The sequence below is a fragment of the Gracilinanus agilis genome, chromosome 2 (assembly GCF_016433145.1).
Source record: "Gracilinanus agilis isolate LMUSP501 chromosome 2, AgileGrace, whole genome shotgun sequence".
Lineage (NCBI taxonomy): Eukaryota > Metazoa > Chordata > Mammalia > Didelphimorphia > Didelphidae > Gracilinanus > Gracilinanus agilis.
This window is the reverse complement of record NC_058131.1, coordinates 27,797,294-27,822,758: the sequence shown is the minus strand read 5'-3', so window position 1 is coordinate 27,822,758 and position 25,465 is coordinate 27,797,294. Positions and strand designations below refer to the sequence as shown.

The 25,465-nt window shown below is 38.9% G+C and overlaps 2 protein-coding genes across 2 annotated transcripts; both read right to left on the bottom strand.

Moving 5' to 3' along the window:
* Positions 1 to 612: 612 nt before the first annotated feature.
* Positions 613 to 5,088, bottom strand: LOC123233113 (zinc-alpha-2-glycoprotein-like). Its single transcript, XM_044659282.1, has 5 exons — positions 4,974 to 5,088; positions 3,268 to 3,528; positions 2,149 to 2,415; positions 868 to 1,146; positions 613 to 740 (listed from the first exon to the last, which is right to left on the bottom strand). Exons 1-5 carry the CDS (start codon positions 5,086 to 5,088, stop codon positions 613 to 615), a joined length of 1,050 nt encoding a protein of 349 aa, XP_044515217.1.
* A 9,311-nt stretch (positions 5,089 to 14,399) lies between these two features.
* On the bottom strand, positions 14,400 to 18,832 carry LOC123234499 (zinc-alpha-2-glycoprotein-like). The gene is made up of 5 exons (XM_044660400.1): positions 18,748 to 18,832; positions 17,056 to 17,316; positions 15,962 to 16,228; positions 14,655 to 14,933; positions 14,400 to 14,527 (listed from the first exon to the last, which is right to left on the bottom strand). Exons 1-5 carry the CDS (start codon positions 18,830 to 18,832, stop codon positions 14,400 to 14,402), a joined length of 1,020 nt encoding a protein of 339 aa, XP_044516335.1.
* Positions 18,833 to 25,465: the final 6,633 nt, after the last annotated feature.

The following is a 25,465-nucleotide window of genomic DNA, read 5'->3' as shown; positions in this document are numbered from 1 at the left end:
AGAGACTATTTTCCTTTGCTCCTTGTGTTACAAGAGTCTAGCAAAACATTAATAGGTCCTTGTCAAATTCTTGTTGGATTGCATTGGATTAGATTGAAATATGTATAAAATTTAAATACTACAGTTGTGTAAAATGCACACATGCACACACCAATAAAATATTTTCTGTAATCATAAAGTCCTGGGTATTTTAATGGACTGAAAACTTCATAGAAATCAGGAATGTGATTTGGTCTTGGCATGACAGTTTTTAAAAAGTGGTCTCTAATTGCATTAATAGAGGCATAACAATTACCAATATTTCCATAGCACTTAAAGGTTTGACTGGCACATTATGTGAATATTACTGTGATGCACATGCCATTAATATCCTATTTTCCCAGGTAAGCTGACTGGGCTTGAAGAGATTGACTTGCCATGATGTTATTGAGGAGTTTTTTGATCAGGTAAGGTTGGGATTTCATAGACTTTGTGTACTACTTTGACCCTAAGATTTTGGAATTATCTACTTAAAACATTTTCTTACAATCAGTTATTGAGGTTGCCATGATAGCAATATCTCCTGTCTCCTTGGTGCTCCCAATCCAAAATCTTCCTGTCACTTCTCTCTTCTTACATTCGTACTGTCTTCCTCATCTTCCATTTGATGAAGACCCCAGCACAGCTCAGCAGTAGGATGACAGCCAACATGATGCCCAGTGCAAGAATCCAAGGCTTGTTTATAGTGGGCTTACTAGGGACTATTGAAATAAAGAATAGAATGCAAGTGAGTGTGCATTCAATGAAAGAAGTGGGGAGAGAATGGAACTATATTCTGGGGCCCAGTTTCTTAGGGATGTGATGAGAGTGTGTGGCTAAAACACTGACCTGAATATATACCAGGACTCTTCAGCTCACTGTGTTCTACCACACAGGTATAACCTGCACCTGAGTCCTCTGGTGAGAGTTCTAAGGTAACTTTGAGGTAGAAGGTAGAATCCATATTGGGCAGGGTGCCACTGGAACTCTCATTTCCCCATATCCCCAGCTTCCCATTCTTTTCCCAGTGCATGATGATGGAGCGAGGGTAGAAACCTGTGGCAATGCAGGAGAGAATGATGCTGCCTTCTGGACTGACATGTTGAGATACAGCCACCTCAGGAGCCACTAGGAGGAGAGATCAAGAATGTCTCATGTCACAATCTTTAGTCAATGTTTGATGCTTCCATTATCTTTACCTTCATGAATACTCTCAGATTCCTCATTGCACCATCTCCTATGCTGTGGTGCCCAATGGATCTATGAGGTCCTTGAGAGTACCTTTTATTCCTGTGTATATGCCTGGACACCTGAAAGAGTGCTAAGTTAACGTCTAGTTACTGAGTCACCATCTGTTGGTTTTGACAAACTTATCACCAACAGCTTTCTAAACCATCTTCAAGAAACTTAGTCTTCTGTCACCCATGATTGAATCAGTGGGGATACTCCTGATCATGTAGATTGAATACCCATCATGCTTACTAGGCTATCCTTCATGTATCTCTGTCACTTCCTCCCCCTCAAAAAGTAAAACATTATTGGTGGCAAACTGCCTGCTGCTGATGTTCTAAATTTAGCTAGACTGCTCTTTACACAGAAAATACATAGTTCTTTATCCCCATGACTGTAAACATAGATTTCTCAGCCAAGGAGATCATTTTAGAGTATGTATTTACCTGCCATGGTTTTTGAACTCTAGGAGTCATTGTCTTGCCTCGATGAGTGATGGGAGAAAGACTTTAACTTGAGGATAAGAAAAAAGAAAGGAGGAAAGAATGGAAGGGAGAAAGAAAGGAGAAATAAAAAGGCAAGAAGGAGGAAAAGAAGGAAGGAAAGAAAGTACTGAAATAACAGAAAAAAGAAGGAAACAGAAATGAAAGTAGAGAAAAAAGAAAGGAAAAAAGGAAATGGAGAGAAGGAAGGAAAGTGTGAAAGAAAGAAGGAAATATGGAAAAAAGAAATAACCTAACTCATACTTTCTCACATTTAAAACAAATTTTCCCATTGACAATTGGGGCTATGATCTGAAGGTAGGATTCCTGCCTCTTTCTCTGAGACTCCAGTGACTATACAGAATTGTGGAGGTGACCTAGACCTTTCAGGAGGAGATGGGAATAAGGTAACACTCACCATTATCCCTTAAGCTTGAATACCCAATGATTTTCCTCATCAAGTCAACACAATATACCTTCATGTAGTATTTTGTTAGATTGGTCCAGAGAGGACTCTGCAGAATATATGGGTATTCCTTGGCTTCAGGATTTATGTTCTCCCAATGTCCAACCTCTTCATCTATCCGGTAACTTTCCTCCCCATTCCAAATTAAATGGATGTGACTCTTTACTGTGATGTCATTGTCCACTTCACATTCTGCCAGGAGCTGGGCTGTGTGGTGTCCTGTGGAGGAACATAGAGTTCTTCTGGGTGAAAAGGGGACAGGGAACCCAAAAGAGGAGCCCCTCTGTGGGGGAGATGTAGAAAGAGGACTTTCCTTTTTTTTTTTTTTTAAAACATTGGGGGTTATTTATAGTTTGAACAAACTGTCTTCAGAGAATCAAAGGAAATTCAGGTAGGGTAGACTAACTAGGGAGTTAGGTTCTCTTCATTCTGGGTGTATGTCCATTTCTACTCCATCCAGTTTGAACTGTTATATTATGCAGTGCATTCCCAAATTCTCAGTGCGCTGTTCTGCTTTTTAAGATCTACATCAATTTATATCTGAATTTGGGTATTCTCTTTCCTTTCAAAACTCCCCAGATAATAGAACCTTGTTGTTGAGGTGGTTCTGTTGTTTGTAATTGCAGGAATAAAAGATAATGAAAGGAGTTGGTGCTAGAACTAATGTCTGAAATCCAGATGAAGAGAGAGATCAGTAACTAGGATGGACTGTAGCATATTTCTAACCTCTGGGACTGAAGGAGAGCACGGGACTTGATTCTCTGAAGTTCACATTTATTGATTAAGAAATTTTGGCAAGCAGTGAAAGTCGCTGGGCAGAAAGTAGAACTCTCTTAAGAGGATTATAGGAGATGATGATCCTGGATGTTAATCCAACTGGGTGAAACCTTTGGCCCAGGGCTGGATCCTTCATAGCTCTTTCTCCAGAGAAGGATACAGTGGGATGAGACCAAAGAAATTTGTCTCAATGGTATGATCTACTGAGATCCTTGAATCTGCTGGGCTCAGGAGAGAAACAGACAAAGTATGTGGGAAAACAGGCTGGGGGGGAAATGAGTTGATTTGACTTACTATCATGGTTGATGTCATGCCGTGCTAAAAATTGGATTGGCCAGAGGAAATCTTTCTCATATTTCACCAGTAAATTATACCACTGGGTAAGATGAATTTTTCCCAGTACTATGGAGATCCAGGGTATCTTGATAGTAATTTGCTTCTGTCCTTTGTTATAAGATACCACTTCAACATCATCTATGAGGCTAATTGCACTTAGTTCCAAGACAGAGTGGATTGTACCCACTGTGGTGAACTGAAGCTCATGTCTGTGGTGGACTGAATTATAGGAAGGAAGAGAAGAAGAGAAAATGATGTTTCAGGTTAGGGGATACCAGAGGACCAGAGCCTCCTCTCAGTCATTTCTGTGCCCTTTCTCTGTTTCCCACCCCTATTAAATGTAATTTAAAAAGTCACTCCAAAATTTATATATCCAACTCTTAGTCTCTTTCTTTTGAGTCTAATTATTATCAGCTAGTTGGCACAGCGGATAGAGTGCTAGGCTTGTAGTTATAAAGACTCGAGTTCAAATCTAGCCTCAGACATTTAAGCTGTTTGATTCTGGGCAAGTAAATCATGAAAGCTCTTTAAACCTGAGTTTCCTTATCCATAAAATGAGAATAATAAAGACATTGACCTCTTAGGTTTCTATTGGTACTCGAAGGAAGTATTTATAAGGGGCTCACTACAGTACCTGCTGCATAATAGAGGATTAATAAATGCTTATTAAAAAGCCATTTCCTTTCAGACCTCTCCAATTTGATTGCTTCTAGGTATTTGAAACTCAGTATGTCAAAAATGTAAGTCATTAGCTTCTCCCTAAACCTCTGTTTCTCACTTACTTTCTATTTTTGTTAAGAACTGCACTAATATTCTAATCATCTATATTTGCAATCTCAGATCCATTCTCAAATCTTCCCTCTCTCTGTCCTTTCCCAATATGTGACCAGCATCCAAGCCGAACTAAATTCACCTCTGTCTCCCCTCTCAAATCTCTCTCTTTCTCTCCTCCACCCTAGTTCAGGCCCTCATTCCCTCGCACCAGGATTTTGGCAATTTGCTCCTCAATGGGTTTCCTTCTTTTGAATTCTCCTCTCTCCAATCAGTCCTCCCCAATCTTCCCATTTTCTATTCTCAGAGCACACCACACTCCATCTCCAAAAAACTTTAGTGCTTCCCTACTGCCTCTAGGATAAAATGCAAACTTTGGCAGCTAATGACGTTTAAAGTTATTCACATTCTGATTCCAGTCTTCCTTTCTAGGCTATTTTCTTAACCCCCCCCCCCCCCTTCATTCAACATTTTCATTAAATTGACCCACTTACCATCCTTCACACCAAACATTCAATCCCGGGGCCACAATCATTAGAGTTTTCCCTTCCAAAGTTACATTTCAGCTCCTCTAAATGTATCTTGTTATTTGTTTATTTATATATTGTCTCTTCCTTTTAGAGCATGAGCTCCTTTATGCAAGGACTATATTATTATTATTATTATTATTTTGGTGGCTGGTGGTATCCCCAGTACCTCACATTTTTGCTGGAGTATAAGAGTTATGCTTAATATGCTTTTATGCTTAATAATAATTAATCAACAAGTATGCTTAATAAATATTTTTTGACAGACTGCCTGCTCTTCGAAGGGAATGAATAACTTTCCCCCATCAGACCCAAAGCTCCATTGTCTCTACACTGTCTACTGAACCCCCTTCTCTCTAGACTTACCTGCCTGTGTCTTTCTCAAGGCAAATACTTCCATAATGAAAATCCCGGCTGAGAAGAACCATCTCCAGCTCCTTTGACACCCAGTGGACCTCATAAGGGGGCTACCTGGCTTCATCAAACACACCACAGCTGGGGAAGCTTTAGATGTCCCACAGCCTCAGGCAGTACCTAAAAGGGAACTGAGGTCTCCTATATATATATAATGTAGCTTTTTATCCTCTAACCCTACTCAGAAAGAGTTTGGTTCTGCTTAGACCCTTCCTTGATCTCATTGTCATCTAAGATGCCTGTTGGTAGGCTGAAACTTTCCCTGCTCAGCAGACATAAGAGAGGAAGTGAAACAGAGTCTGTGGTGAGGGGAAAGTGCCTCTGAGCACAGTCACCATTAGGCTCTTTCTGGAAGGTCCGGTGGGATCCGTATTGCTGAGAGGGGTTCAAGCTGCAGCACAGAATTCCATAGTGCCCCCCAGAACTCTAAGAGAGGGGGCAGTTAAAGACAGTTGGAGTCCTGGTATAAAAAGGCAGATCATCCTGCTTGCAGAGTCTTGGGTCCTAGGTCTTGGGTCCTGGGTCCTGATCCTGATCTGAGTGCTGTCTCTGCTCTTGGATCTGAGCAGAGGGGCAAAGCTCTGAGCTGAGCCATTCAGTCTCTGACAGCCAAAGCTGTTTTACTTTTGTTAGACCTTCAAACAATACCACAGACTACCTTAGTTTAGCTATCTAGGTTTAGAAGAAGAATATTTAGAGGCTTAGAGAGATCAGCCAATTAAGATACATTTCCCCTTTTGAGGGGAGGGGCTGCTTTTGACATACCTGTTTAGGTAGTTTTTCCTTACCTATCAATCCTAATTCCCCCTTCCCATTTCCTGATACCATTAAACCTTTATCAACTAGGAACATTGTCTGGATATAGATATTTTGGGGATATACTCACAACCTCCATAAGCCAAGTTCCTCCTACTTGTAGCTCTGAAATTGATCCTAGCCTCTGAGCCAGTGAGTTTCTAAGACATCAAGCTTCACCAATTCTATCATCCTGCAGGGAAATAATTCAGAGAAAGATATCGTCATAAGGAGTTTCGCCTTTCCCTACTTACCATTTTGGCCAAGAAGTTATCAAGCCAGATTGTCCACCATTACCAAACTGTTAACTGATTTCCAACTGCTAAATGGGAGGGGGGAGGTGAAGGAGCACTTCCACAAGCTCCAGCCCCTCCCATTCAGTCAAGCCTGCCTGTGTGTGTGTGTTTCTCTAAAGACCAAGGATTAGGGAGACTTCATTGCTACTGACCTCTGACATCTTACAGTTTACCTAATCCTACAGTCCAGAGATGGACTGGTTGTTTCAGTGCCAACCATCCAGTTGTCATTCAGAAGTGTTAGCTGAACCTAGAAATTGTTATATATGAAAGAAAACACCAGAGATACTTCCTCCTGGAGGAGAGAGATAAGGAAGAGGCCCCATTTCTCCTTTCATTCTGCTCTCAGGGAACCCCTGCTTTTATGGGGCAGTTTTTAATGGAGCTACCTGTCTGAAAATATGCTATTCTGTTAATGTTATTTCTGTTAAATAACAGTGAATATACCCTTCTAACATTGGCAAAGGACTTCACATTTATTATTATCTCACTTGATTGTCACAATATTACTGTGGTATTGAAGTAGGTACTATTATTCATCCTCATTTTTTTTAACCCTTACCTTCCATCTTGGAGTCAATACTGTGTATTGGCTCCAAGGCAGAAGAGTGGTAAGGGTAGGCAATGGGGGTCAAGTGACTTGCCCAGGGTCACACAGCTGAGAAGTGTCTGAGGTCAGATTTGAACCTAGGACCTCCCTCCTCTAGGTCTGGCTCTCAATCCACTGAGCCACCCAGCTGCCCCCTATTCATCCTCATTTTTAAGATAAGAAAACTGAGTCCAAGAGAGGTTAAATTACTTCTCAAGAAAAAAGACTCTCAGGGTGAAGTCTAAGGAAAAATTCAAAGAGAAGTCATACTAATGCTAGGTCTGTTGACATTCTTGATCCTATTCCACATTGCCTTTCCATGCTGATTAATTGTGATTTCCTCTCAATGAGCCCCCTGGATGACTGCCAGGACCTAGGCACTGAATCTTAGGTGGTATATTGCTGTATTTGTGTGTCTGTTTTTTATTACTGTGATTGTGACTAGTTTTCATTGCATGTACTAAAAGATGACAAGATTGTTTAAACAGAACCCACCTCTAATTAAAACAAACGCAAAAATCTTCTGTCACTCATCATTGTGACTGTATATGTATAAATGCATGATCCTGCCTCAAATATTCAAATTAATTTGTGATCTCATCCATTCTGGTGCTCATTTTAATGATTTGATCATAACCTAACCACCCTGTATGACTCTTGACCATGTGCTTCCAACACTTTATGGCAAAGGTTGCCCTCAAGGTGTTGGAGGCCTTCCTTAATGGAGGGCTTTGTGGTATTTTACTGAAATGTGATTTCTATATACCTTGGCAATTCCACTGTATTCTATCTGGTTTCCCCTTTTCTCACTCTGACTTATCCTAACTCTGCTTTTCATCCCACTTCCTCATCCATGTGCCTAAAATACATATATCCTCAAACTCCATCCAATGTAGTTCCCTTTTTTAAGATATAACTCAGATGTCACTACCTCCCCTAAACTTCTCCTGAACTCCAGCCCTTCCCAGGAAAGTGATCTCTTCTTCCTCCTATTTCTCAATGAGCTCTGCAATAAGGACAACCCCAGATGCTCCCATCATCTCACCTAAGATTCCTGTCTGTCTATTGTGTGCTTATTTTGTATGTCCTGATTAGTTAGATAATAGGAGTGCCCAGGAATTTGTTAAACAAATCAGTTACATAATGAGACCTGGGCATTGGGAAAATCAATTTGTATTAGGAAGTTGTATGGAGGATGGAAGATAGTGGGGAGAGACTTTGGGTAGGAGTGAATGAAAAAGTTATTGTAATCATCTAGGTGAGAAATGAGAAGGGCCGGTAGAGGAGTTGTGGATGTAGGGAAGAGAGAAGTTGATTTATATGATATATAGAGAAGGCAGAAATGATGTGAACTGACAACAGATGGGACATGTGAGGTGAATGACAGTAAAGTGTCCAGAATCACAGTGAACCTGCCAGATGAGGGTCTGGGAGGATGGAAACACCTTCAGTAGGAATAATGAGTGTGGAAAGAGGGCAGAATTTGGGGAGAAAGACAATTGGTTTTACTTTGGCCTTTGGAAAGTCAATAGGTGCCTTTTTTTTTTTAAAAACCCTTGTACTTCGGTGTATTGTCTCATAGGTGGAAGAGTGGTAAGGGTGGGCAATGGGGGTCAAGTGACTTGCCCAGGGTCACACAGCTGGGAAGTGGCTGAGGCCAATAGGTGCCTTTTTGAATGCATGCCCATAATGCTATCTGCAGTGATACCACAGATGTTTCAGTATCTGTGAAAAATCAGAATGGACGGCATCTAAAGGAGTCAGTAAATGTTTCAGCCAACACATAGCAAGAAGATTTTTAAACACTCTGTCCCAAAATGTTAAGAAAAAGTAAATACATTAGATGATCCCAAATTCAAATGTTTATGTTAAATGTTATCTGTGTTGTCCTTTGTGACCATGTTGTGTTGTGTGCACAAAAAAAGAGGGATTGGTTTAAAAGAAATCTGCCTCTCTCTGTCCCCCATCATTCAGGAAAGTGGGGTACAGACCTCAAGATCTCTTTATCATCTCTGATAATCTGATAAGGACAGTTTAGTTGATAAGGAAATGATGGACATGGAAGATCTTTTCATCAGCTCATGCTATTGTTCTATCTCTAGGAGCATTGAGTTTATTATATATATTTCAAGACTCATTTCACACAAAAGAACCCCCCCCCAAACTTTGCAGATGCACAGAAGTTATAAATTATGTCATATCAAAACACAAAAGGTCTCATTGGCTTCAGAACAGACCAAGGCCAAGGCTGAATTTTGACGGGGTTCTTATCAGAAAGCCAAGTTGGGGAATATTTTTCTCAGGGTTGAATTGCCCCTGCTAAGGTTTTGGCCTTGGCTGTACCAGGCAGCTGCATTCCTGGCCAAAGAGGGAGAGTGTTAACCTTTTAAATTCTGGCCTGCTAGGAACCTAAAGCTCTTCAATAAGGCCACAATACTTTTCAACAAGAAATCACAAGGATCACAAAAGGGGTTAAAAGAGGAGCCTCAGATTTTTATCTATTTAAGACTCTGTTTCTCCTATTGGCTTCCCACATCCAGACAGATCAGAAACTGTGTTCGAGAGATTTAAAAGGAAACATGAACTTTTGAACCTCTTAAACTTTAAGAACATCTAAGTGAAAAAAAGGAAGAGAAGGAAGATTTGATCTCATGATTTGATTGTATTTTTAATTAGGATTAATTTTAAAGATATATATGTGTATATATATATATATATACATATGATTTTGGAAATCATGAATGATTCTGAAATGTACTTGTGTGAAATAATTGTTAGTGTTAAAATTGTTTATCAAATTGTGTAAAATTTCAGATGTTTGATTCTGTACAAAACTTAATGGTGAAAGTATTGCCTATTCTCATTAGGATTTGAGATAAGTAATGGTTACAGATTTGAATGACTGCACATACCTAAAATATCTGAGTCAACTGAAAATGGGGAATATAACATTTTCTCTAAAAGTAATTAATAGCCAGCCTAATGCAGAAAGAAGGATTTTTTTATTTTAAAAAAGCAGATGGGTAGCAAACCCCCAATAAGACTGTCCTAACTGCTTAAATGAAGATAAAGTGTAATAAAACGAATGTAATCTGTATAGGAATTAGTACCAGATTTCTGAAAGAAATGGTAATGTAATATGGAGAAACTTCTGTATGATCTAAAATTTTGGTTTACAAATGAGTATGTTAAAGAAGTTTTAAATTTGTTAACCTGCAAATGTAGAATGGAACAGGTATTCAGAGTTTGGAACTGTAATAGTTAAAAAGGGTGGTTGCCAATTGTGATAATTAAAAATTAAATTATGAGGCTATTAGTAGCGTTTACAATTTAAGTTTAATTAAAATAGAGATAGTAAAAAGAGGGAAATGTAGGAATGAGGTAGAAAATTGTCTAGTCTACCACTCTATAGTCTGCTCCAATGAAATCCAGCTTGTCTCTGACAAAGTTCCAATTCTAATCAGAAGAGCACAAAAGTCTCTTCAGCAAGAGGAAAGAAAAAAAGTTTCTAATTATTATTCATTGGAATTCAAGAACTAAAATAGCAAAAGAGGGAATAAAGGAGAACCTTTTATATGTTTTGAAATGTTTTAAAAAGTGTTAGCTAAAATTACAATGTAATTTATCTATATTGTACATCAAAATTTTGGGGGATAAGGCAGGAATTGACAAAAAATGAAATTGATAAATTGCACACTAATAAATTATTAAAATGTATTAAAAATTGGAGAGGAAGGCAAAAAGCTCAATGACTGAGGGAAGGGAATTTTGCAAGAGCATGAAATGGCATGTGGTGAAACAGAGAAGAGAGAGGAGGGGCTTCTGGGAGAACATTGGAATGTCAGAGGGAGGGAGGGGATTGCTCTTAGACTGTGAGGGGAGAGAGCAGCTCCTGATCCAGCTCCAAGACTGAAAATCAAACCCATTCCTGAGAGATTCCTACCTTACCCAGACAACTACTAAATCTCTGCCATTGCTCCTGTTCATGAATAAAGAAGACCTGCGTGGAGGGATCAAGCTGTCAGTTTACCTGAAGAGTTTACCCTGAGGATAGGCTGGATCAGTCCTGAAGACAAACTCCTCACCTGTGCCAACTAGAGACTTGCTCTTTTTGAGATTTAGCCTAGAATTAGTTAGCATAGGAAAATCCAGGTCAGCCCGGCTTTACCCATGGCTGAAGGACTTGCCATTGCTCAGTGTCATTAGATAGAGAACCCTAATAACCCTCTTCCCCTGACCTATCTTTAATCTAAGAAAAAATTTAGCCTATATGTGTTGCCTTATCCACGGAAAGAATGACAGCTGACAAAGATGTACTTCAGGATGTGTGGTTTGGATGGATAACATCCGATTTTACAGTCTATCCAGATGACATAACTGAAAGAGAAGCAGAACCTCATTATTTGCTTTTACCAAGAATGAGTTACTTCATGTTGGTTACTGACAAAGTGAAAAGGCACTTTCAGAAGGTTATGAGACAAGAAGGCATTAGTGAGATGTGATTTGAATACAAAGGCACACCATTGAAATGGCATTATCCAATTGCTTTGTTGTTTGATCTTCTTTCATCAAATACAGTTCTTCCTTAGAACATCACAGTACATTTTAAGAGTTTTCCAGAGAGGGACCTTCTGCATTGTCCATCAAAGGTTACAATTGAAGCCCGTTTTATGGCTTATATGAAAGAAGTTGATGCTTTAAAGCAGAAAAGTCAAGTCATCAATGAAATACAGAAAAAGGATCTTAAACAACTCTGATTGGAATTACAAAATGATAAATTTGACCAGCTTAGGGCCATTAAATAGAAATTCATGGAATATTCTGCAGAAGATAATGGATTTCAATACATACCCTGTAGAATATATCAGGAAACAACTGAATGACTTTTCATTCAGAAGTCATTTCAACCAGTTGCTGCAGATAGACAATTGCCTACACTAAGAGATCTCTTAAAAGAAGTTTGTCCTTCTGCAATTACTCCTGAAGATGGGGTAAAGAAGACTCAAATTTTGATTCATGGAATTGAGTCAATGTTGGAGATACCTTTGCAGTGACTAAGTGAACATCTGTGCTACCCTGATAATTTCCTTCATATTAGTAACAGACTGAAGGAGAGACTCTATTCATCTACAAAAGAATGGGCATCACCCTTAAAAAGGATCAACCAGAGCACGTGAAACTTTTCCTTCAGTCAGGTTTGGTGGAGGCAGCCTGACCAGAAAAACCTCCTTGCTACAATGCAAGCCAGACAAGAAAAAAAGATCCCATGGCCAGATCAGGGCAGCTGAGCTGGCCTTACTCTGCATCACCACTGCTTTCCTCCACTGCCATCATTAAACCTCAGTAAAAGTCTTTACGGGACCACTGCATTTCTGTTTTCTTGTAAAATACAATGAAGCTAAGTAAGAGCATGAATTATGTAAGTAACCATGTTAACTTTTCAAAAAAATAAATATTAATAAATGTTAAAAAATGTAAAAAACCCAATAAAACCAAAACTCCACAATAAAACCATGAATACAGTGATGAGAAAAAAAAATACAATGAAGCTGAAACCCAGCTCAAGAAGCAAATGGAAATACATGCCACTTGAATTGTATTTCTGATTAACAAATAAACAGAGGTATTTCCTAATGTGACCATGGTCGAACTTTGGATAGAGGGGAGTGGAAATAAGGTTTAATATTTGAGAGAATTAAACTTAAAGTAAAAAAGAAATTCTGTTATCAATAACTTGCAGTAATTTTTTTGTAAAAGATCAGATTACTGTAAATCCAACTTTCCTTAATTAGAATTTCCTGTGGTTACAGCATGTCTACTGGTGTGCCATCTTTTAACTACGATAATGAGCAGTGAGATTTTTAAATAAAACCTAAACGTGTTTTTTAAAAAAAGAAGCTGACAAGTTGACTAGAGATGTTTTGGGTACCCTCAATGAGCGCAAGTCTCCAGTCTTGGATAAAGAACATCTCAAGGTACTGAAAAGATTGAGAAGCCACCAAGAATGATCCCTGAAAAATAATGGTGAGTGGGAGAAGTCTATAATGAGTTTTGGGTGGTTCTATTTTGATTATACCTATCCTGAGGGACCATTCCATCTTAACGAGAAGTTATTATGATACCAAAGAAAAAGGGGCCCATTTCAGATCAGTATCAAATTGATTTTATTAGGAAAAGCTTATTCATGAGGAGGTTCTGTGTTGTAGCAGGCCAATGTTGGATCCCTACATGAACCCCAGGTTAGAACAGATATTATGTGGAATCAGAACAAAGAAGACGTCATGCCAGGGATGATCCAGGGTCACATTCACATTTCCCCATGAGATAGAGCTGCCTTTTCTGTTTACTTTAACCATGATACCTCACATCCCATTATCACTCTCATGCGCCCAACATACACAGTCTTACTGGTCTGGAAATAGATGAGTGAGTGAACATTTTTTTAAGGGAAGATGATGGATTTTCATAGAAGGCAGAGAGCTGAACTTCATTTATCAACATGATTCTATTAAATGTTATTAAGACAATAAATCCATCTCCCTCTGCCTTTTTTTAGGGATCTTGACATATGCTAACATGAGTATAGAGAAATCTCAGTGAGGAACTCCCTCTATCAGTGAAGATTTTCACTTTCTATAATTTAGTCATAGAAAGTTACCTGAGGCTCTGCATGTGACTTGTTCAAGGTCACACAGTCAATATGTGAGACTTGAATCCAGGTCTTCTTAACTTCATGACAGAGTCTTTATTCTATAAACCATGCTATCTATTAATTTAAGCATAGCAAATATTTAATGAATATTTACTCTAATGAGTTGAAAGAAATGATTGACTGATTTGTGAGTGTCTAGCAAGAGAAGTTTCTTCACTAAGAGCTACCATGTTTGTGATGGCTTAGATGAAGCCATAGATGACAATCAAATCTGGAGATGACTCCAATCCAGGAGGGATAGCTATTGTCATCAAATATATAAATAAAATCGGGGGATGAGGCATAATCTCAAAAGATTCTTAAATGGTAGAACAATGGGCAGAATATAAGACGATGAAGTTTGATAGGAATTACTCCAATAGAATGTAAGCTCTATGAGAGCAGAGACTATTTTCCTTTGGTCCTTGTGTTACAAGAGTCTAGCAAAACATTAATAGGTCCTTGTCAAATTCTTGTTGGATTGCATTGGATTAGATTGAAATATGTATAAAATTTAAATACTACAGTTGTGTAAAATGCACACATGCACACGCCAATAAAATACTTTTTATACTTATAAAGTCCTGGGTATTTTAATGGACTGAAAACTTCATAGAAATCAGGAATGTGATTTGGTCTTGGCATGACAGTTTTAAAAAAGTGGTCTCTAATTGCATTAATAGAGTCATAACGATTACCAATATTTCCATAGCACTTAAAGGTTTGACTGGCACTTTCTGTGAATATTACTGTGATGCAAGTACCATTAATATCCCATTTTCTCAAATAAGCTGACTGAGGCTTGGAGATTGACTTGCCAGGATGATATTGAGGAGTTTTTTGACCAGGTAAGATTTGAATTTCATAGACTTTGTGTACTACTTTGACCCTGATATTCTGGGATTCTCTTCTCAAAACATTTTCTTACTATCAGGTTGCCATGATAGCAATATCTTTTGTCTTCTTGGGTGTTCCCAATCAAAAATCTTCCTGTCACTTTTCTCTTCTTACATGGATACTGTCTTCCTCATCTTCCATTTGATGAAGACCCCAGCACAGCTCAGCAGTAGGATGACAGCCAATATGATGCCCAGTACAAGAATCCAAGGCTTGTTCATAGTGGGCTTTCTAGGGACTATAGAAATAAAGAGTAGAATGTAAGTGAGTATGCATTCAATGAAAGAAGTGGAGAGAGAATGGAACTATATTCTGGTGCCCAGATTCCTAGGGATGTGATGAGAGTATTTGGCTGAAACACTGACCTGAATACATAGCAGGACTCTTCAGCTCACTGTGTTCTACCACACAGGCATAACCTGCACCTGAGTCTTCTGGTGGGAGTTCTAAGGTAACTTTGAGGTAGAAGGTGGAATCCATATTGGGCAGGGTGCCACTGGAACTCTCATTTCCCCATATCCCCAGCTTCCCATTCTTTTCCCAGTGCATGATGATGGAGCGAGGGTAGAAACCTGTGGCAATGCAGGAGAGAATGATGCTGCCTTCTGGACTGACATGTTGAGATACAGCCACCTCTGGGGCCACTACAAGAAGAGATCAAGAAAGAAGGTCTCATGTCACAATCTTAGTCAGTGTTTGATGCTTCCATTTTATCTTTATCTTCATTAATGTTCTCAGATTCCTTATTCCCACATCTCCTCTGCTATGATACCCAATGGATGCATCAGGTCCTTGAGAGTAGCTTTTATTCCTACATATCTCTCTGGACACCTCAAAGAGTGCTAGGTTAACACTAATTACTGAGTCACCATCAACTGATTTTGACATACTTGTCACAAAGGCTTTCTAAATCATCTTCAAGAAGCTTAATCTTCTGTGACCCATGATTGAATCAGTGGGGGTACTACTGATCATGAAGATTGTATACCCACCATGCATACTAAGCTATACTTCATGTATCTCTGTCACTTCCTCCCCAAATAAAAGTAAAACATTACTGGTGGCCAGTCTCCTGCTGCTGATGTTCTAAATCTGGCTAGTCTGCTCTTTACACAGCAGATACATAGTTCATCATTCCTGGGCCTGTGAGCATAGATTTCTCAGCCTAAGTGATAATTTTAGAGTATGTATTTACCTGCCACAATTTTTGAACTCCTAACCTTGATGAGTCATAGGAGGAAGATTTTAACTTGAGGAACAGACAAAAAGAAAGATGGACAAAATGGAAGGGAGAAAGAAAGGAGAAAGAAAAGGGTAAGGAAGGAAGGAAAGGATGGACTGAAATAACAGGAAAAAGAAGGAAAAAGAAAGGAAAGTAGAGAAAAAAGAAAGGAAAAAGGATAGATGAAAAGAGAGAGAAGGAAAGAAAGTGGGAGAAAAGAAGGAAATATGGAAAAGAAAAACGAAAATAAGAAAGTAAGAAAAAGAAGAAGGAAAAAAGAAAGAACATAATTCAAAGTTTCTCACATTTAAAATAAATTTTGCCATTGTCAACTGGGGCTATGATCAGAAGGTAGGGTTCCTGCCTCTTTCTCTGGGACTCCAGTGACTGCATTGAATTATGGAGGTGACCTAGACCTTTAAGGAGGAGATGAAAGAAGAAAACACTCACCATTTTCTTTTAAGCTTGAATATCCAACGATTTTCCTCATCAAGTCAACACAATATACCTTCATGTAGTATTTTGTTAGATTGGTCCAGAGGGGACTCTGCAGAATGTATGGGTATTGCTTGACTTCAGGATTTATGTTCTCCCAATGTCCAACCTCTTCATCTAGCCTGTAACTTTCCTCTCCATTCCAAATTAAATGGATGTGACTCTTTACTGTGATGTCATTGTACACTTCACATTCTGCCAGAAGCTGGACTGTGTGGTTTCCTGTGGAGGAACATAGAGTTGGGCTCCTCTAGTTGAAAAGGGGACAGAGAATCCAAAAGAGGAACCCATCTGTGGAGGAGATGTAGAAAGGGGATTTTCCTTTTTTAAAAACATTGGGGGTTACTTATAGTTTGGGCAAATTGTCTCCAGAGAATCACAGGAAATTCAGGTAGAGTAGACAATAACTTTGGAGTTAGATTCTCTTCATTCTTGGTCTATGTCCATTTCTACTTCATCCAGTTTGAACTGTCATATTATGCAGTGCATTCCCAAATTCTTAGTGCATTTTTTTGCTTTTTAAGGTCTACATAAAATTTATATCTGAATTTGGGTATTCTCTTTCCTTTCAAAACCCCCCAGAAAATAGAGCCTTGTTGTTGAGGTGGTTCTGTTGTGTGTAATTGCAGGAGTAAAAGATAATGAAAGGAGCTGGTGCTAGAACTAATGTCTGAAATCCAGAAGAAGAGAGAGATCAGTAACTAGGATGGACATTTCTAACCTCTGGGACTGAAGGAGAGCACGGGCCTTTATGTTCAGGTTTATTGATTAAGAAATTTTGGCAGGCAGTGAAAGTCACTGGGCAGAAGGTAGAAGTCTCTTAAAAGGATAATAGGAGATGGTGATCCTGGATGTTAATCCAACTGGGTGAAACCTTTGGCCCAGGGCTGGATCCTTCATAGCTCTTTCCTGAGAGAAGGATAGAGAGGGTTGAGACCAAAGAAATTTGCCTCAGTGGTACGATCTACTGGGATCCTTGGATCTTGGGAGAGAAACAGACAAAGTACGTTGAAAAACAGGATGGGGGAAAATGAGCTGATCTAACTTACTATCATGGTTGATGTCATGCTGTGCTAAGAACTGTATTGGCCAGAGGAAATCTTGCTCGTGTTTCACCAGTGAATTATGGCTCTGAGTAAGATAATTTTCTCCCAGTACTTTGGGGATCCAGGGTATCTTGATAGTAATTTGCTTCTGTCCTTTATTATAAGATGCCACTTCAACATCATCTATGAGGGTAATTGCACTTAGTTCCAAGACAGAGTGGATTGTACCCACTGTGGTGGACTGAAGCTCATGCCTGTGGTGGACTGAATTATAGGAAGGAAGAGAAGAAGAGAAAATGGTGTTTCAGGTTTGGGGATACCAGAGGACCAGAGTCTCCTCAGCCATTTTTCCCCTTTCTCTGTTTCCCACCCATATTAAATGTAGTTTAACAGATGACTCCAAAATTTATATATCCAACTCTTAGTCTCTTTCTTTTGAGCCTATTTATTATCCACTAGTTGGTGCAGTGGATAGAGGGCTGGAATTGTTGTTATAAAGATGAGTTCCAATCTAGACTCAGACATTTGCACTGTATGATCCTGGGTAAATAAATCACGTAAGCTCTTTAAACCTGAGTTTCCTTATCCATAAAATGAGAATAATAAATACACTGACTCCTTAGGATTCTATTGGTACTCAAAGGAGGTATTTATAAGGGACTTATTACAGTACCTGCTGCATAATAAGGGATTAATAAATGCTTATTAAAAACTCTTTCCTTTTAGACATCTCCAATTAGATTGCTTTTAGGTATTTGAAACTCAGTATGTCAAAAATATGTCATTAGCTTCTCTCTAAACCTCTGCTTCTCACTAACTTTCTATTTTTGTCAAGAACCGCACTAATATTCTAATCATCTATATTTTCAATCTCAGATCCTTTCTCATATCCTACCTCTTTCTGTCCTTCCCCAATATCTGATCAGCAGCCAAGCCCAACTAATTCCACCTCCTGCTCCTCTCTCAAATCTCTCTCTTTTTCTTTTCATTCACACATCCCACCCTCTAGTTCAACCCTCATTCCCTCTCACCAGGATTTTGGCAATTTACTCCTCAATGGATTTCCTTCTTTTGAATTTTTCCGTCTCCAATCAGTCCTCCCCAATCTTCCCATTTTCCTATTCCCAAAGCACACTACACTCCATCTCCAAAGAACTTTAGTGCTTCCCTACTGCCTCTAGGATAAAATGCAATCTTTGGCAGCTAATGGCCTTTAAAGTCATTCACATTCTGATTCAGTCTTCCTTTTTAGTCTATTTTCATACACTCAACATTTTTGTTAAATTGTCCCACTTACCATCCTGCACACCAAACATTTATTCAACCCTGAGGTCACTATTGTTTTCCCTTCCAAAGTTACATTTCATCTCCTCTAGATGTTATATTTATTTACGTGTTGCCTCTTCCTTTTAGAGCATGAGCTCCTTTTAGGCGGAGACTATGTTTCATTTCATTATTATTTTTTTTGGTCATGGTGTCCCCAGTATGTAGCATTTTTCCTGTACTATAACAGTTATGCTTAGTATGCTTTTATGCTTAATAATATGCTTAATAATAATTAACCAACAAATATGCTTATTAAATATTTTTGACGGACTGTCTGCTCTTCGAAGGGAATGAATAAGTTTTCCCCATCAGACCCAAAGCTCCATTGTCTCTACACTGTCTACTGAACCCTCTTCTCTCTAGACTTACCTGCCTGTGTCTTTCTCAAGGCAAATACTTCCATAATGAGAAACCCGGCTGAGAAGAACCATCTCCAGCTCCTTCTACACTCCATGTTCTACAGAGTGGCGCTACCTGGCTTCATCAAGCACACCACAGCTGGGGAAGCTTTAGATGTCCCACAGCCTCAGGCAGTACCTAAAAGGGAACTGAGGTCTCCTATGTATGTAACATGGCTTTTTATCCTCTAGGTCTACCCAGGATGGGGTTGGGTCTGCTTAGACCCTGCCCTGCTCTCATTGTCATCTAAGATGCCTGTTAACAGGCTGAAACTTTCCTGGCTTAGCAGATGTAAGAGAGGAAGTGAAACAGTCAGAGGTGAGGGGAGAGAGCCTCCGAGCACAGTCACCATCAGGCTCTTTCTGGGAGGCCCTGACATTGACTGGTTGTTTCAAGGTCAGCCTTCCTGTTGTCATTCCTAAATTCTAGAAATTGTTATATCTGAAGGGGAACACTAGGAGTTTTCATTCCTGAGGGGAGAAATAGGGAAGTGGTCCCATTTCTCCTTTCGTCTGGATCTCAGGGAGCCCCTGATTTTATGGGGCAGTTTTTAATGGAGCTACCTATCTGAAAATATGCTATTAACAGAAACAACCGTGAATATACCCTATTAAGGTGGCAGAGGCCTTCACATTTATTATTATCTCACTTGATTGTCACAATATTGCTGTGGTGCAGGAGTAGGTACTATTGTTCATCCTCATTTTCCAGATGAGGAAACTGAGTCCAAGAGAGGTTAAATTACTTCTCAAGAAAAAAGACTCTCAGGGTGAAGTCTAAAGAAGAATTCAAAGAGAAGTCATACTAACACTAGGTCTGTTGACATTCTTGATCCTATTCCACATTGCCTTTCCATGCTGATTAATTGTGATTTCCTCTCAACGTGGCCCCAGGATGACTGCCAGAACCCGGCCACTGAATCTTGGGTGGCATATCGCAGTGTTTGTATGCTGGCCATCTGTGTGTCTGGCTTTTATTATTGTGACTGTGACTAGTTTTCATTGCCTGTACTAAAAGGTGACAAGATTGTTTAAGTAGAACCCACCTCTAATTAAAATAAAGCCTAAAATCTTCTGTCACTCATCATGGTGACTGTGAATGTATAAATGCACAATCCTGTCTCAGATGGTCAAATTAATTTGTGATCTCATCCATTCTGGGGCTCTTTTTAATGATTTGATCATAATCTAACCACCCTGTATGACTCTTGACCACATGCTTCCAACACTTTATGGCAAAGGTTCCCCTCAAGGTGTTGGAGGCCTTCCTTTAATGGAGGGCTTTGTGGTATTTTACTGAAATGTGATTTCCACATACCTTGGCAATTCTACTGTATTCTATCTGGTTTCCCCTTTTCTCATTCTGACTTATCCTAACTCTGCTTTTCATCCCACTTCCTCATCCACGTGCCTAAAATACATGGATCCTCAAACTCCATCCATTCTAGTTCCCTTTTTTAAGATATAAGTCAAATGCCCCTACCTCCCCTAAACTTCCCCTGAACTCCAGGAACGTGAGCTCTTCTTCCTCTGATTTCTCATCAAGCTCTGCAATAACGACAACCCCAGATGCTCCCATCATCTCACCTAAGGTTCCTGTTGTCTATTGTGTGCTTATTTTGTAGGTCCTGATTAGTTAGATCATAGGAAGGTCCAGGATTTTGTTAAACAGAGAAGTCACATAGTGGGACCTGAGCATTGGGAAAATCAATTTGTATTAGGAAGTTGTACGGAGGATGGAGTTATTACCTGTTAATCAAACTCTTCAGGTTGATCTTCCTCACATCCCATACCAATCCAGCCATTCACCATGTTAATGAGAGTTCTGAAATGACTAACACTGAGACAAACCTATATATATTTGCTGCTTCCCAAAGGAGCTGATTTTCCTTGATTTTCTTCCTACTCATCCCAACTCACATCCTTCACTATTATCTTTTGTATTCTACTACTGGAATTGTGCTAAGTATTGACTCAATGTTGAGAAGCTGAAGTGACACGTTTATACCTTCATTCATTGTACTTCATGGTTTTTCCTAAACAAGTAGAGAAATTTTCAGAGAATCCGCACACTGCTGAGAAGTGAGACTTGAGAAGACATTTCATTTGACTTCCTGATTTCAAGCAGGGTCACTTCGGATCTCAGAATCTGAAATCCTAAATATGACTAAGGCTCCTCAATTTTAGAATCTATTTGACCTATGTGCTCTCCCTGCCAGGTACCCCAGAAACCTTTCTTGAAACAGTTGCAACTAAATTTCTTATTAATGTTAATAATATGCATAATAATATTGAAAATAACAACAATAATAATAGAACGATAGAAGGATGGTGATTTGTCCCAGGATAATTTCTTCATAAACTCCCCTAGAAAAGAGAGAATAAGATGACAACCACATCAACAAAATGGGAGCATTAGCTGCTCTCTGTCTTTTATGGACAGAAAAATGAGAAATCTACATACTGCAGATAGAAACCTCAACAAATCCTTGAGAACTGAATCAATAAATAGTAAGCAAAAGGCTACGGCATTTCCACAGTTTAAAAATTGTCCATGATTACTGGATATACCACTGATTCATAAAAATTTAAATGTAATATTTTAATTGATGCCATTATGATAAATCTTAGCTTCTAAGCAACACTGAGTAAGAAACTTTGAAAATAAGAAGGCCTAGCAGAGGAGATGAATTTTCATCTCCTCTAACATATAATAACTGTCATTTCTGTCACATTGCTGGCTATTGGAATTGTGACAAATATTGACTCAATTTATAATGATTTCCAAAGTGGGCGCCACTGCCCCCTGGTGGGTGCTCCAGCAATCCAGGGCTGGGGCGGTGATGACCACAGGTGCATTTGGGGGCGGTGAATAACTGTAAGGGGGCAGTGATAGTATGTGACAGGGGGTGCTAAGTAATATTTTTTCTGGAAAGGGGGTGGTAGGCCAAAAAAGTTTGGGAACCACTCATCTAGGAGATGGAGTGACACCCTACTACCTTCATTCAACTATCAAATGAAGTGGTTTTTGTCACTTGTATAGAAACTATTAAATACAAAGAATAATATATTCTTGTAAACATTTGACCTTCCATCTTAGAATCAATACTGTTTATTGGTTCCAAGGCAGAAGAGCTGTAAGGGCTAGGCAATGTGGGTTAAGTGACTTGCCCAGGGTCATACGCAGAGAGGAAGAGTCTGAGATCACACTTGAACCCAGGCTTTCAATCCACTGAGCCACTTAGCTTCTCCCAAGAATAAACTATTTTTGCCAGTTGTTCTCAAGATAATTTCTTTTTAAACTTTAATAAAAAGAGGGGAACAAAATAACAATGAGAATAACTCGGTAAGTCAGACGTGTCATCAATGTGGGCACAGTCCCTTCTTGCCTTAGAAGACAGACTTTTCATGAATTGCTGAGACCAGAGGAAATTCTCACCTGGTCTCTTGGTGATGAGATACCCCATTTATCCAAAATAGAACTCAAAAAACATAAGTACAAAATGTCACTGTGGTCATGCTTGTGGCCTATCCAGCTTGGCAGAACCTGCTAGAGCTTGCACCCTCCTTCTTTAACATCTAGGAACTACAGGCCACCTCCAGATCCCAATGAGACATCAGACAAACAATAACGCTTCACTTCATGTAGAACTTTATGGTGTCATATAAATATGACAAGGCTCAGTTAGGGAATTCATAATGACTATCAAACCATGGCTAGAGGCTTGATTTTAGATAGGACGATTTATTAAGACCAAGATGAACTCATCCAGAAATCGAAATGCTCTGTGTATCGATGTGCTCATGGAATCTTAGAAGTGGAAAAGACCATAGAGAGCATCTACTTCACCCATAGCTAAACTGAATTTCTCTCTACAAAATTGCTCCTCAACAGTCATCTAGTCTCTTTTTGGAGATCTCTAGCAATGCAGAATTTACTGTTTGTTGAGTCAGTCTCTACTGTTTGTGAGCAACCCACATGTGTGTTTCTATAAACTTTACCCATTGTTTTTCATTCTTTCTATCTTCTGAAAACAAGAACAAATCAGATCCCTTTTCTGTATTCCACATATTTAAGCAATATTGAGTCCTACCTAAGTCTTCTCTCCTCTTTGATAACCATCCCTGATTATTCTGAGTGACACTGTTTTTAGTATTTTGATTGCTACTGCATGAGAAGAGAAATGCAGAAGAACAAGACTGGAATTTCTGGATCCCAGATTCAGGTATAGAAACAACAGACTCTTGACTAAGAATGGATTATATCTAAAGAGGTCTATTGAAAGACAGTAACTGGGAGCCTCAATAATCAGATCAAAGGGACTGTAGGTGGACACTGGAGGAGAAAGGAGAAAAACACCAACATACATTTCCCCAATTCAGAAGGTGCAGACACTAGCAGACATGAAGAAGTAAATATCCAGTGTTTTACAGAAGCCAATATCCAGCAAGAGAAGAAATAATCAAACCAGTGGTCTCAGATGAGTATGTTCAAGTGTGCTAAATATTATATATAAAAATTAGAGAAAATATAAAGAATTAGAGATATCAATGGTATTGTTATATAACAATTTTCTTGTGAAAGAGTAGGAGGGACATGAGAAAGACTTCCACTTGATCTATTCAAATCTGTGGGCAATCTCTACTATTTATCTATGTCCATGCCCAACTTAGGTATCTACCATGCTGGTGGGGATAGTAGAGATAGAGGAAATAAGAATTCTTGAATTTCTCAGGTCAGGAAAAACACACAAGTGGGAAAATTAGACCTTATAGCCACTTTGGTATAAATAACATTGGATTTTGAGTAGAAATAATTATCCCGATGCTACCTCTGGTGCTTATTGTCTTTTTTACACTAAACAAATTGCTTACTCTTTCAAAGCCTCATTTTATATAATAAATCACAGTATAAGGATGAACTAGATTATTACTAAATTCTCTATAGGCTCTAAATCTTATATATAGTATGATATCCACGAGCCTTTGAGGGATGTGATTCATGCTTGGAATCTCAAATGGAAGGCCAGTCTAATTAAAAAGGAAAAAATAGATAAAAGAAATGATAGTATAACCCTGAAAACTTAGAAGGTGAAATCTTATGATGAAATTTACAATTTGGAGCAAACTTGGGAGCATTTGATTAATGACCAATGGAAGGAGAAGCACAGCAATACTATGGTGGAACTATACTATAGGTCACTCAGTCAGAAACAGGAAATAGATATTGTGTTTGGGAAATAGATTTTAAATATGACATGACATCATGATATGCTAATGATGGGAGATTTTTTCAGGAGGTTGGAGATCCTTCTGCCAAAATCATAGCAGATAAGAAATTTTGCCTTACTGATAACTTCTTTAAAAGGTCAAAGGAACCTCTTCCAAGTCCCCTATTCTGACTGGAGAGATAAGGAGAAACTGATTATTGGTGTAGAATTGATGAAGATAATGGGAGGTAGTGACAACATTTTCATAGAGTTCATGATTGATAAAGAAATGAAAATTTGGAGTTTCAGATTGTGCCATAAATTTTGAAAGAGCGAATGTCAATAATTTTAGAAAAACAATAGGGCAGCATCTCATGGCCAGCAATTCTACTAGGGAATTTCAATCAAGAGAGATGACATGTGCTCTAGAACAAATACAAACAATATTGATAAAGAAGAAAAGGAGAGAAACTGTTTAAAATATAAATGTTGCCACTCAGGATGTTCAACTACCATATTAGCTTTTCCAAAGACATTTATAAAAGATGAATGAATACGATAACTAAGTATGAATAGAAAAAATGTTAATGATATCTAAGAATTATTTTAGGATGACTGAGCTTAGACATATCTTGGGCCTGTGTGAAGTAAAATACCTCCATCCAGAGGCACCCCAATTCTGGGTGTTGCAGAGTAATGTCATATCTAATGGTCCAGCATCTGCTGGTGTCACTGTGAGCTTCAAAGTGCAATGTCCAGAAAGGATAGATGAGCTAGTGGGGTTTAAAATTTGAGTGTTGGAAAGAGAGAGCTTTTTTTACTTCCGTTCTGAAAAGACTGACTCCCTGGGATGATGCTGGGCAAGTGGGAGGACAACACGGAGGTGACCACAATGGGCTGAATCTATCTCCTTGTCTCTCCTCTCTCTTTCTTCTCTCTCTCTCCCTCTCATTATATATGATTATAACTCTGGCCAAACCACCTTTTTATTTTTCACAGGACAATCATGAAGAGCTTTGAGTTTTGTAAAGCTACAGTTGATACAAGAGAAAGCTCACAGAGGAGGACTACTTCTTAGAGTGAATTGAGCAATATTAAGAGAAGACAGAAATACAACTAGGTTCCAATCAGTGTGAATAAGGAATCCAATCAAGTAGTCACATAGTTCAGATGTGCACTGCATATTTCTAATGGGCTGGACTAAGTGCCCTTTTTGTTACATAATTCTAACTTCAAATAATATGAAAATGCTTCTGTTGTGTCTCCCATGAAAAATGGTTTTAGAACATAGAGATAAGGCATGGAAGTGATTGATAAAATGTTGGACCCCATGAAAGAATTTGACTAGAGGGGAGGGCCCAAGTATGAAAGTGGCACCTGGCGGGAGGGGGACCTCTCTACCTCCATGCCTGTTCGAGCCCTCACCAGGCAGGGTCTCAGTGTATCTTTAATCCAAAAAAAAAAAAAATTTAGCCTATA